The sequence below is a fragment of the Lepidochelys kempii genome, chromosome 4 (assembly GCF_965140285.1).
Source record: "Lepidochelys kempii isolate rLepKem1 chromosome 4, rLepKem1.hap1, whole genome shotgun sequence".
NCBI lineage: Eukaryota > Metazoa > Chordata > Testudines > Cheloniidae > Lepidochelys > Lepidochelys kempii.
The window spans coordinates 121,649,406-121,661,632 of NC_136383.1; the positions used below are offsets into that span (position 1 = coordinate 121,649,406).

Below are 12,227 nucleotides of genomic sequence, written 5' to 3' on the forward strand. Positions count from 1 at the left end.
AGTTAAGATTAGGGGCTAGCCAGGTGTCCAGTTTTCGACCGGAACATTCAGTGGAAAAGGGACCCTGGCAGCTCTTAAAAGTCCGGTTGGCGCGGGGCTGGCAGGCTCCGCGCAGCTCCCAGGAAGTAGCGACATGTCTCTCTGGCTCTTAGGTGGAGGGATGGCTAAGGTGCCTCTGTGCACTGCCCCCACCCTGAGTGCCAACTGCGCAGCTCCCAGTGGCCAGGAACTGCGCCCAATGGGAGCTGCAGGGGAGGCACCTGCAGCACGCAGAGCCGCCTGGCTGCACTTCTGCCTAAGACGGGGGATGATGACATGCCACTGCTTCCCAGGAGCCGCCTGATGTAAGCACCGCCCAAGAGCCCGCTCCCCCTAACACATCCCAACTCCCTGTCCAGCCCGAAGCCCCCTCCCACACCCCAACACCCTGCCCCAACCCAGAGCACCCTCCTGCACCCCAACACCCTACCTGGAGCCCCCTCCCACCATCAATGCACACAACATGTTACCAAAATGAGTTTCTACTCCACAGAGTTTACAATCTAAATTAATACAAGAACAACAAGAGGAAACAACCATTCGGAGAGCTTGGGAAAAGAGAAAGCCAAAAAGACAATAACATGACCATGAAATCATGGAGGAGTACTGCATGCATCTTGAGGGTGGTTTTTATTTGAGGGTGGTTTTGGTTTTATTTATTTTTATTTAAATTATCAATTTTAATCAGCATTTCCATTTGTACTTCAGTTATTTTCTAAAGAAAGGTGAGTTTTTGTTGGTTGATATAACCATTCAAACATGTTGATTTCCAACTAAATAAAGCTTTTGCACTAGATTTGGTAAATCTTTTTGCTACCTAGGAAGGTTTACTATAACTATATACATTTATTGAAGCAATTATATAGTTTAATATTTTCAGGTTCTTATTGGCTGTATATTTTTATATTAGTATACTAGCAAATGGTGAATGATATGTTGCTTATTTACTAGATAATTAACCTTTTGCTCATTTGCGTCAAGCTGCATTAGGATGGTAACTGGAATTTAATTAGACCCAAAACAGCATATAAATTTATTTTTATTAAACAAAACAACTTTAAATGCTTTGGTACATAAACATCTCCTATAAATATGTTTCACATTTACAACTAAACTATAACAAGTTTAGGACTCAACGTATTTTGTATTAAATTCGGATTTCATTTTAAACAGGTTTATTTTTAAAAAGTAAAAAAATATAACTTAAAATAAAAAATCCAATTAAAAAACACTTTTTAATTTTTCAAAAATAAAAACAAAAAACCCCAACCCCAAAAAAACTATAGATTTTTATCCATCCTTCTTCCTGGTCAAATATTGATCAGGTCTGAACCTATTCCACCTGTAAAACGAGAAGACTGTAGCTCAAAAAGATTGGCTTTCAGCACACAAACGTCGCACATAGTAAACTGAATGGATTGACTGCTAATTGCAACAGTATTGCAAAATGGAGCCTGGTATAGAAAGATAGAGCAAGATGAACTAAAAAGATACACCATCTTTAAAGAGATTAGACTTCACAACACAACTTCAGGCAACCAGAGAAGCAGCAAGATTTTGAAATTTTACCATAAGTAATGAAATTAAGGCACAAATTCCCCTTGCGATTCAGCCACCAGAAAGGGAGAAAAAACGCTGAAGTCAAAAACATGAGAAAGCATGTGAGAGACTAATTCTGTATATGTGAAAATAGGGAGAGAAACCAGTACCCAAGCAAACATGTGAACTTGAAGGACTTGAACAGAAGCCTAATGTAAGGGAGGAGCAGCCAGGACTGGCTCTAGGCACCAGCAAAGCAAGCACATGCGTGGAGCGGCACACTTCCAGGGGCGATATTCCGGCCATCCTTTTTTTTCCCCCAGCCCCTCTCAGTCAACCAATGAGCCCCTGTGTGAGGCGGGGCAGCGGGTTCAACGCAGGGGTCCCGGCCCAGGGCGGTCCCTGTCCTGGCCTCCTGTTGCCAGCCTTAGACCCGGCCCTAGGAGGAGCACCAAACACAAGCAAAAGAAGCACAGTCGGCATGGGAAGTACAAACAGATGATCGCACTAGTTTATTACTGTATATTTGGTTAACTGAAAATAGCAGATGCAGCAGAAACACACACACACACAAATATAAATAAGAACACTTGGAACAACAAGGTTTGACCAAAACAAAAAATCCCACAAACCAAGCAGATGCACAGCCACGCAACATCTAAAATCAGCTACAATATTTACACCTGTGCAGTAACTGATTTTTAGTGGACATGCAGCAATACACACACTGGTATCCAAAGACAGGATCAAACCCTAACATTAACAAGGCTACAGTAACAGATCTCTTCGGAAGACAGACAGTATCTTAGGACTTTCAAAATCATTTTAGCCACATAAGTGGAAGTATGCACTTCAACTAGTGTGTTCCATTTCTCACAGACTTCCCAATAAAAGCAACTAGGAAGCATCTGCCAGTCCCTTTTAGAAAAACAGCTATACACCAGTTTCCATTGCCAAACACTTACAACACAGACCCAAGGAATAGGCCACGTGAAAAATTCAGACCCCCCCCCCACCCCATAAGGCTTTTTTTCCCCCTCTACATATTTTTATTTACCACTCCAGAGTTTATAACATTCCTTCAAAAGCTTGAAAAATACTTCCGCTCCCCCTCTACCACCACAACATTTTGTCCATTTCCATTTGACTCACAAAAAACGATTTTTTCTAACAGTTACAACCAATACCAAAGAATTTCGACTGTATTATTTAAGATTGCGGAAAGTGCTGTTATTTGGTTCAATGCCAGCCTGTGATGAGCCTAATAATTTTAGGCCTGTCTAAATGAAATCTTTAAACAACTGCTAAGTGAGGCTTAACGGGAAATAATTAAAGCAGGGCTTCTGATACCTGAATGAGTGTCCTCTGTTTTTGTTAACCAAGCTGGATGAGCAAGCATCTCAGAGAGGTGATTAAAAAAAGCAGGAAGCATACAGGGAGTGGAAGATGGGAGGGATCAGCAAGGAACTAGAGGGCTTTGCTAATAACAAGAATTTTAGTTATAAGCTGGGGACGCATCAATTAGAAGTAATGGAGGAGGAGAAGGACCTTGGAGTACTGGTTGACCACAGGATAACTATGAGCCGCCAACGTGATATGGCCGTGAAAAAAACTAATGAGGTCTTCGGATACGTTAGGCGAGGTATTTCCAGTAGAGATAAGGAGGTTTTAGTACCGTTATACAAGGCACTGGTAAGACCTCACTTGGAATACTGTGTGCAGTTCTGGTCTCCCACGTTTAAGAAGGATGAATTCAAACTGGAACAGGTACAGAGAAGGGCTACTAGGATGATCCGAGGAATGGAAAACCTGCCTTATGAAGGGAGACTCAAAGAGCTTGGCTTGTTTAGCCTAACCAAAAGAAGGTTGAGGGGATTGCTCTCTATAAATATATCAGAGGGATAAATATCGGAGAGGAATTATTTAAGCTCAGTACCAATGTGGACACAAGAACAAATGGATATAAACTGGCCATCGGGAAGTTTAGACTTGAAATTAGATGAAGGTTTCTCACCATCAGAGGAGTGAAGTTCTGGAATAGTCTTCCAAGGGAAGCAGTGGGCGCAAACATCCTATTTGGCTTCAAGATTAAACTCAGTAAGTTTATGGAGGGGATGGTATGATGGGATAACATGATTTTGGCAATTAATTGATCTTTAAATATTCATGAAAAATAGGCCAAATGGGATGTTAGATGGGGCGGGATCTGAATTACTACAGAGAATTCTTGTGGTTATCTGGCTGGTGAATCTTGCCCACATGCTCAGGGTTCAGCTCATTGCCATATTTGGGGTCGGGAAGGAAGTTTCCTCCAGGGCAGATTGGAAGAGGCCCTGGGGTTTTTTCACCTTCCTCTGTATCATGGGGCTGTATCATGGGGCTGTATTTTTCACCTTCCTCTGTATCATGGGTCACTTGCTGGAGGATTCTCTGCTCCTTGAAGTCTTTAAACCATGATTTGAGGACTTCAATAGCTCAGACATAGGTGAGGTTTTTCGCAAGAGTGGGTGGGTGAGATTCTGTGGCCTGCATTGTGCAGGAGGTCAGACGAGATGATCATAATGGTCCCTTCTGACCTTAATATCTATGAATTCTAGAAGCTTGTATACTGGATGAAGAAACATACCCACAGTGCCATCCTACAGTCCATGTGCAGACTGGAAATGTTGTGGAGAGAAGACACAAAGCTTCACAGCAGCCAAACTGAAAAAATTAAGGAAGATGGTACAATGTTAACAGTATAGGAGATAGCAGCAAAATATATTGTATTTCCATCTTTATCATTTCTTCATTACATGCTATATGACACTAAAGGCACATACATACAGCAAGAAAGTACTGAATTTATTTATATATAGCCCTTTATTAAAAGTATGTTATTTATAGATTATAAAAATACTCACTGTAAGTGCTCTTGTAGTTGATGTTGTCAATGCCTGGGAAACTGCTGAGATAATCCTGGAAAGGTTGTTTTCCATAGTGACATCTGTTGGACTTTGCACCATGTTGTAACCCCTGTACGTTCTGAATCAAACATAATTAACTAACTAAAACATGAGTATATAAAAGTCAAACTGTATCTTGTTAAAAATCGTTAAAATTAAACATGAATGATGGTTGAGGAGATAATTGCACTAAATGTCCACCAGATATTAACAAACAAGATGAAACAATGAAATGCAACACAATCATACCCACATTCTAAATCCCAATTAACTTCATCTTTATAGAATTACATTTTAAACTACAAGCTCTAATGGTATTACTGATGGATGCACTAAAGCAGTTTTTTTTTTTAAAATAGCTGATCTCATTGCACTGCCAGTGCATAGCAACAGACTGATTTTCAATACCTAACTAAGCTCTTTATAAGTTATCCCCTTCTAGCATTGGCTCTTAGTTTCTGCTTAAACATATCTAACTGTTTCAGACCACAAAGTAGTGAAATTGCTTCCTTCGAGTATTAAATGAAAAGCTTAAAAGCTTTGCAATCTGTATTTTATACTATTTCTTAATTTGTTTTAGCTTTATTGTTTCTGTAGCACTGTGCACACATGACATTTTACAAATAAGATAATCAAGTCCCTGCCCTCAAAGAGTTTACAACCTAAGACCTGAACCCTGCAACTTAATCCACACAGTAGGCTCTTATAACTGTATGGCTCAGGCTGTCTCCAGACTCAAGAGAAACTGTAAAGGTATATTATTAAGAACATAGTTGGCAGTAAGGGAGAGTAATGGGGGACACACTATCATATTAAAAATTAAAAACCTTAAACACAATAATTCACTTCTAAGTCACTCTGATCCTCATGTTTTATAAAGGGAGAGTTTGAGGTTATAATGAAATACTTTAATATTGAATCATGTAATGCAGGTGGCTTCTCCCATCCTTGGAAATGTACAAAATGGATTTACATTTTTACATCAGTTTTTGTTTTGAAGTGTAAGAAAGATGATAAAAATGACTGTAAATTACAGCACCTTAAGTGAAAGGCAATGTGAGTGTAGACATGTCAAATAAGATCTGTTTCCTACTTCACCAACAAATGCTTGGTTGACTGATTGATTGATTTTGAATGCTCATAGCTATGAGAGCACAAACTGGATTTTTTTCTGCCTAGCTGACTCATTGCTGGTGGTGATGACACAGGCAGAATTCCCAGATTGATTTGCTGATCTAGGCATCAAGAATATGGAAAGAGACAGTTACCTACCTTTCTGTAACTGTTTTTCTTGAAGATGTGTTGCACATGCCCATTCCACTGCAGGTGTGTGTATGGCTAGTGCACAGATATCAGATCCCTCCCCCCCCCCCCCCACAGCAGTACACATAAGGGTGATTTGAGCACGCACAGTCACCATTCATAGAATCATAGAATATCAGAGTTGGAAGGGACCTCAGGAGGTCATCTAGTCCAACCCCCTGCTCAAAGCAGGACCAATCTCCAACTAAATCATCCCAGCCAGGGCTTTGTCAAGCCTGACCTTAAAAACTTCTAAGGAAGGGGATTCCACCACCTCCCTAGGTAACGCATTCCAGTGTTTCACCACCCTCCTAGTGAAAAAGTTTTTCCTAATATCCAACCTAAACCTCCCCCACTGCAACTTGAGACCATTACTCCTCATTCTGTCATCTGCTACCAATGAGAACAGTCTAGATCCATCCTCTTTGGAACCCCCTTTCAGGAAGCTGAAAGCAGCTATCAAATCCCCCCTCATTCTTCTCTTCCGTAGACTAAACAAACCCAGTTCCCTCAGCCTCTCCTCATAAGTCATGTGTTCCAGTCCCCTAATCATTTTTTCTGCCCTCCGCTGGACGCTTTCCAATTTTTTCACATCCTTCTTGTAGTGTGGGGCCCAAAACTGGACACAGTACGACATCGGTAAGGCCTCACCGATGTCGAACAGAGGGGAACGATCATGTCCCTCGATCTGCTGGCAATGCCCCTATTTATACAGCCCAAAATGCCACGAGCCTTCTTGGCAACAGCAGCACACTGGTGACTCATATCCAGCTTCTCGTCCACTGTCACCCCTAGGTCCTTTTCTGCAGAACTGCTGCCTAGGGACCGAATGGCTAATCTGTAGCAATGTATGGGATTCTTCCGTCCTAAGTGCAGGACTCTGCACTTGTCCTTGTTGAACCTCATCAGATTTCTTTTGGCCCAATCCTCTAATTTGTCTAGGGCGCTCTGTATCCTATCCCTACCCTCCATCATATCTACCTCTCCTCCCTGTTTAGTGTCATCTGCAAACTTGCCGAGGGTGCAATCCATGCACCCTCCAGATCATTAATGAAGATACTGAACAAAACCGGCCCCAGGACCGACCCTTGGGGCACTCCACTTGATACCGGCTGCCAACTAGACATGGAGCCATTGATCACTACCTGTTGAGCCCGATGATCTAGCCAACTTTCTATCCACCTTATAGTCCATTCCTCCACCCATACTACTTTAACTTGCTGGCAAGAATACTGTGGGAGACCGCGTCAAAAGCTTTGCTAAAGTCAAGGAATAACACGTCCACTGCTTTCCCCTCATCCACAGAGCCAGTTATCTCGTCATAGGAGGCCATTAGGTCAGTCAGGCATGACTTGCCCTTTGTGAATCCATGCTGACTGTTCCTGATCCCTTTCCTCTCCTCTAAGTGCTTCAAAATTGGTTCCTTAAGGACCTGCTCCATGATTTTTCCAGGAACTGAGGTGAGGCTGACTGGCCTGTAGTTCTCCAGATCCTCCTCCTTCCTTTTTTAAAAGATGGGCACTACATTAGCCTTTTTCCAGTCGTCCAGGACCTCCCCCGATCACCATGAGTTTTCAAAGATAATGGCCAATGGCTCTGCAATCACATCAACCAACTCCTTCAGCAGTCTCGGATGCAGTGCATCCGGCCCCATGGATTTGTGCTCGTCCAGCTTTTCTAAATCATCCAGAACCACTTCTTTCTTCACAGAGGGCTGGTCACCTCCTCCCCATGCTGTGCTGCCCAGTGCAGTAGTCTGGGAGCTGACCTTGTTCGTGAAGACAGAGGCAAAAAAAGCATTGAGTACATTAGCTTTTTCCACATCCTCTGTCACTAGGTTGCCTCCCTCATTCAGTAATGGGCCCACGCTTTCCTTGACTTTCTTCGTGTTGCTAATACACCTGAAGAAACCCTTCTTGTTACTCTTAACATCTCTTGCTAGCTGCAACTCCAGGTGTGATTTGGCCTTCCTGATTTCACTCCTGTATGCCTGAGCAATATTTTTATACTCCTCCCTGGTCACTTGTCTAATCATCCACTTCTTGTAAGCTTTTTTGTGTTTAAGATCAGCAAGGATTTCACTGTTAAGCCAAGCTGGTCACCTGCCATATTTACTATTCTTTCTACACATCGGGGTGGTTTGTCCCTGTAACCTCAATAAGGATTCTTTAAAATACAGCCAGCTCTCCTGGACTCCCTTCCCCTTCATGTTATTCTCCCAGGGGATCTTGCCCATCCGTTCCCTGAGGGAGTCAAAGTCTGCTTTTCTGAAGTCCAGGGTCCGTATTCTGCTGCTCTCCTTTCTTCCTTGTGTCAGGATCCTGAACTTGACCATCTCATGGTCACTGCCTCCCAGGTTCCCCTCCACTTTTGCTTCCCCTACAATTCTTCCCGGTTTGTGAGCAGCAGGTCAAGAAGAGCTCTGCTCCTTGTTGGTTCCTCCAGCACTTGCACCAGGAAATTGTCTCCTACATTTCCTGGATTGTCTGTGCACCTCTGTATTGCTCTCCTAGCAAATATCAGTGTGATTGAAGTCTCCCATGAGAACCAGGGCCTGCGATTTAGTAACTTCCATTAGATGCCGGAAGAAAGCCTCGTACACCTCATCCCCCTGGTCCGGTGGTCTATAGCAGACTCCCACCATTAGATCACCCTTGTTGCTCACGCTTCTAAACTTAATCCAGAGACACTCAGGTTTTTCTGCAGTTTCATATCGGAGCTCTGAGCAGTCATACTGCTCTCTTACATACAATGCAACTCCCCCACCTTTTCTGCCCTGCCTGTCCATCCATGACAGTACTCCAATCATGTGAGTTATCCCACCAAGTCTCTGTTATTCCAATCACATCATAATTCCTTGACTGTGCCAGGACTTCCAGTTCTCCCTGCTTGTTTCCCAAGCTTCTTGTATGTGTGTATAGGCACTTAAGGTAACTCGCTGATCATCCATCTTTCTCAGTATGAGGCAGGAGCCCTCCCTGCTCACACGCTCCTGCTTCCTCCCAGTATCCCACTTCCCTACTTACCTCAGGGCTTTGGTCTCCTTCCCCCGGTGAACCTAGTTTAAAGCCCTCCTCACTAGGTTAGCCAGCCTGCTTGTGAAGATGCTCTTCCCTCTCTTTGTTAGGCGGAGCCCGTCTCTGCCTAGCACTCCTCCTTGGAACACCATCCCATGGTCGAAGAATCCAAAGCCTTCTCTCCGACACCACCTGTGTAGCCATTTGTTGACTTCCGTGATTCGACGGTCTCTACCCGGGCCTTTTCCTTCCACAGGGAGGATGGACGAGACCACCACTTGTACCTCAAACTCCTTTATGCTTCTTCCCAGAGCCACGAAGTCTGAAGTGATCTGCTCAAGGTCATTCTTGGCAGTATCATTGGTGCCCACATGGAGAAGCAGGAAGGGGTAGCAATCCGAGGGCTTGGTGAGTCTCACTGTGTGGTGGTCTAAGAGGGGGAGCCACCCCACATCCCCCTCAGTTCCTTTGTGCCATTGTGACTCCAATGCAGAAGTGAAGGTGGGCAGGTTGTGAAATGGACATCTTGAAGAACCACAGGTACAGAAAAATAGGTAACCGTTTCTTCTTTGAGTGATTCCACATCAGAATTCCACTGTAGGTGACTCACAAGCAAGTGGCAGAGGAGGTGGATTCAGAGTCTATCTGAACAGTGATTGCAGGATCACCCGTCCAAAACTGGCATCATCTCTGGACTGACAGATGATGGTGTAAATGATAGGGCAATCCAGTTTCCTCTAAGATATTTTTCCCCACTCTGTGGGGAAGGAAGATTGAGCAGGCAGATGTACTGCTCTTAACTCCCTCACATTTATGTGAGTTTCTAGGTCTTGAGATGACCAAAGACCTTGTGTCTTCAGGGACCCAATGTGAGCTCCCCAACCTAAAGATGATGTGTCCGTGACTAGAGTGAGTATTAGTAGCGCGGGAAGGGAGGGAATGCCCATGCACACCTTTAGAGAATCTATCCACCAGACTAGAAACACCAAGACTAGCTCTGTCACTCGTACCACTTGTCCAAATGGTGACAACTCGGGGCATATACTTATGTTAGCCATGCTTGCAGCTTACTGAACTGCAGTCTGGCCTTTTGCACTGTGTAAGTACATGTTTCCATGTAATCCAGCAGCCTGAGACACGTGTGCTGTTGTGAGCAAACAAGCTTTCATTGGAAATCCTAGATCTCAAATGCTTTCAAACTTGTTTTGTAGTAGAAAAGCTCTGGCCTCTGTAGAGATGAGGACTGTTCCAATGAATTTGATTGTCTATACAGGTTTCAATATTGATTTTTCTCGATTCACTAGGAGCCCCAGAGCATTGAATATGGATAAAGGGGTGGATATCCTAGAAATGACCAGCGATTCTGATCAGCCTCTGATCAACTAGTCATCCAGGTATGGAGAAGACAGATACCTAATTTTCAAAGATGAGCTGCTACCACCACCAAGCAATTTGTGAATACCCAATGAGCACCTGCCAGGCTGAAGGGAAGCATTGTGAACTGATAGTGTCAACTATTCGCGAGATGTAGCTGTTTAAGCACTCAAAAGGAATAAAAAAAAGTCACTAAACAAATATTCCAAACAATTATATGTACATATATATAATGTCATTCACAAGTAGCTCAATAGAGTTAATCAAATCTATTCCATGCTCTTCTTACTACATTCTTTTGCACACTAAGTCAATGTCATTTCTCAACTGAGCATGTCCTTGGAAGAAATTGCATTCCAAGGCTTCTTGGGCTTCGATCACCATAATCTGCAGGCAAGGAAAAGTAGTTTGTGGAAGCTAATAAGATACTTAGCGAAAGCCAGGGGCACTTTGGAGAGAGCAGCACATTAGCCAGGGTTTCTTTTTGCCCAAATGTGTTCTTTCTCACTGTTCCATAGTAGGTAGTGCACCCTATGATGCAGGGAAAGATGGTTAACGAAGTGGGCAGGGTGGGGGAGGCAGGTTAGTCGGTGAGGAGAGCCGCACGGATAAAAGGTGGGGTGGGATGAGACAGGGCCATGTGCCCAATGGGGCACGGAGCACCATGCCTCCAGGGATGAAGCCCGTACTACAGGATCAAAGGTGAAGTTGGCTTGATTTCAGCTCCCCTTTACTTCTTCCCCGGGGTTGGCTTGGGGTTAGCTACACAGCTGTTTTCAGAAATCAAACCCTGGAAGCTGGGTGATTGGAAAGGGGTCCTGCTAGCTGATTTTTGGTTTTAAATCTACTTTCTTGGCTCCCTGCAGCTCAGGTCAGGCAAATGTCTTCTTCCCCGGCTCTGGCTCTCCCTTTTACAAACCTATTGGCTCAAATCCAGGCTGGAAGAAAGGGAGGCTCGGCTGAAATTAACCAACCCCAGCCATACTGGGCTGCAGTGTACAGAGCTGATCTTGGCGCTCCTTGTCCCAGTCTCCTGGTCCCAGGGAAGGGATAATTGATGCTAGGGTAACCATGTGAAGTTTTACTTTGTTCAGGAATTTGTTCAACTCCCTTAGAGCTAATATGGGCCTGAGACCTCCTTTTGTCTTGAGGGTCAAGAAGTAACATGAATAGAAACCTTTTCTCCTAAGGTCCAACAGTACTTCCTCTCTGGCCCCTGTCTGGAGAAGAGACTGGACCTCCTGCTGAGGGGCAGTCTTATGAAAGTGGTTCCTGAACAGAGACCGGGGGGGGGGGAGGGAGTCTGAAGTACATTGGATGGCACACACCTGTTCCACTGTGCTTAAGATCCTCTGCTCTGATGTTGTGTGCGTCCTGGCACCTAGAAATCAGGACAAAAAAAAATTGAAAACAAAAAAGGTGGGACGGAAGTGAGGAGACTGGTATACAGTCCTCAACAACCCCATCAAAATGCCTGCCTGGAAGAGGTAGCTGGATGGGATGAGCTCACTGACACTAAAGAGAAGGGCGCCTTTTATAGCTCCTTCTCCTTTTCCTAGGCAGATCTTGGGGACACCAACGCTATGGTATCCTAAGGGTTGTTGTTGATGAAAATGCTTTCTTTTAGTCACTGGAGTGGTCACTGTTGCCCTGGAATCTTAAAGACTTTGAAGCCTGTCATTTCCCTCAGAGAACAGGGTAAGGCCTTCAAACAGAAGGTTCTGTATGATCTGCTGTACTTCTGTGGGTCATCCAGAGGACTGTAATCATGACCGCCTTCTCCTGGCACTGCTGAATCTTCACTATCCAGACTGTCCTGGACGGCAGTCTCAGCGACTAGTTAGCCCTTCTCCTCCACCACAGAGAACTCTTGCTTGAAATCCTCTGGTAATTTGAATCATAGAATATCAGGGTTGGAAGGGACCCCAGAAGGTCATCTAGTCCAACCCCCTGCTCAAAGCAGGACCAATTCCCAGTTAAATCATCCCAGCCAGGGCTTTGTCAAGCCTGA

At 44.2% G+C, this 12,227-nt stretch overlaps 1 protein-coding gene across 8 annotated transcripts in view; it reads right to left on the minus strand.

Moving 5' to 3' along the window:
• Positions 1-12,227, minus strand: part of HTT (huntingtin) — a 182,417-nt gene that overhangs the window by 105,397 nt on the left and 64,793 nt on the right. For all 8 annotated transcript variants that reach the window (XM_073342650.2, XM_073342649.2, XM_073342651.2 and 5 more), the window contains 2 exons: positions 4,482-4,602; positions 4,205-4,281 (listed from right to left, as the gene is read on the minus strand). In XM_073342650.2, the coding sequence (XP_073198751.1) occupies positions 4,205-4,281; positions 4,482-4,602 (198 nt within the window). The remainder of the gene's footprint in view (positions 1-4,204; positions 4,282-4,481; positions 4,603-12,227) is intronic.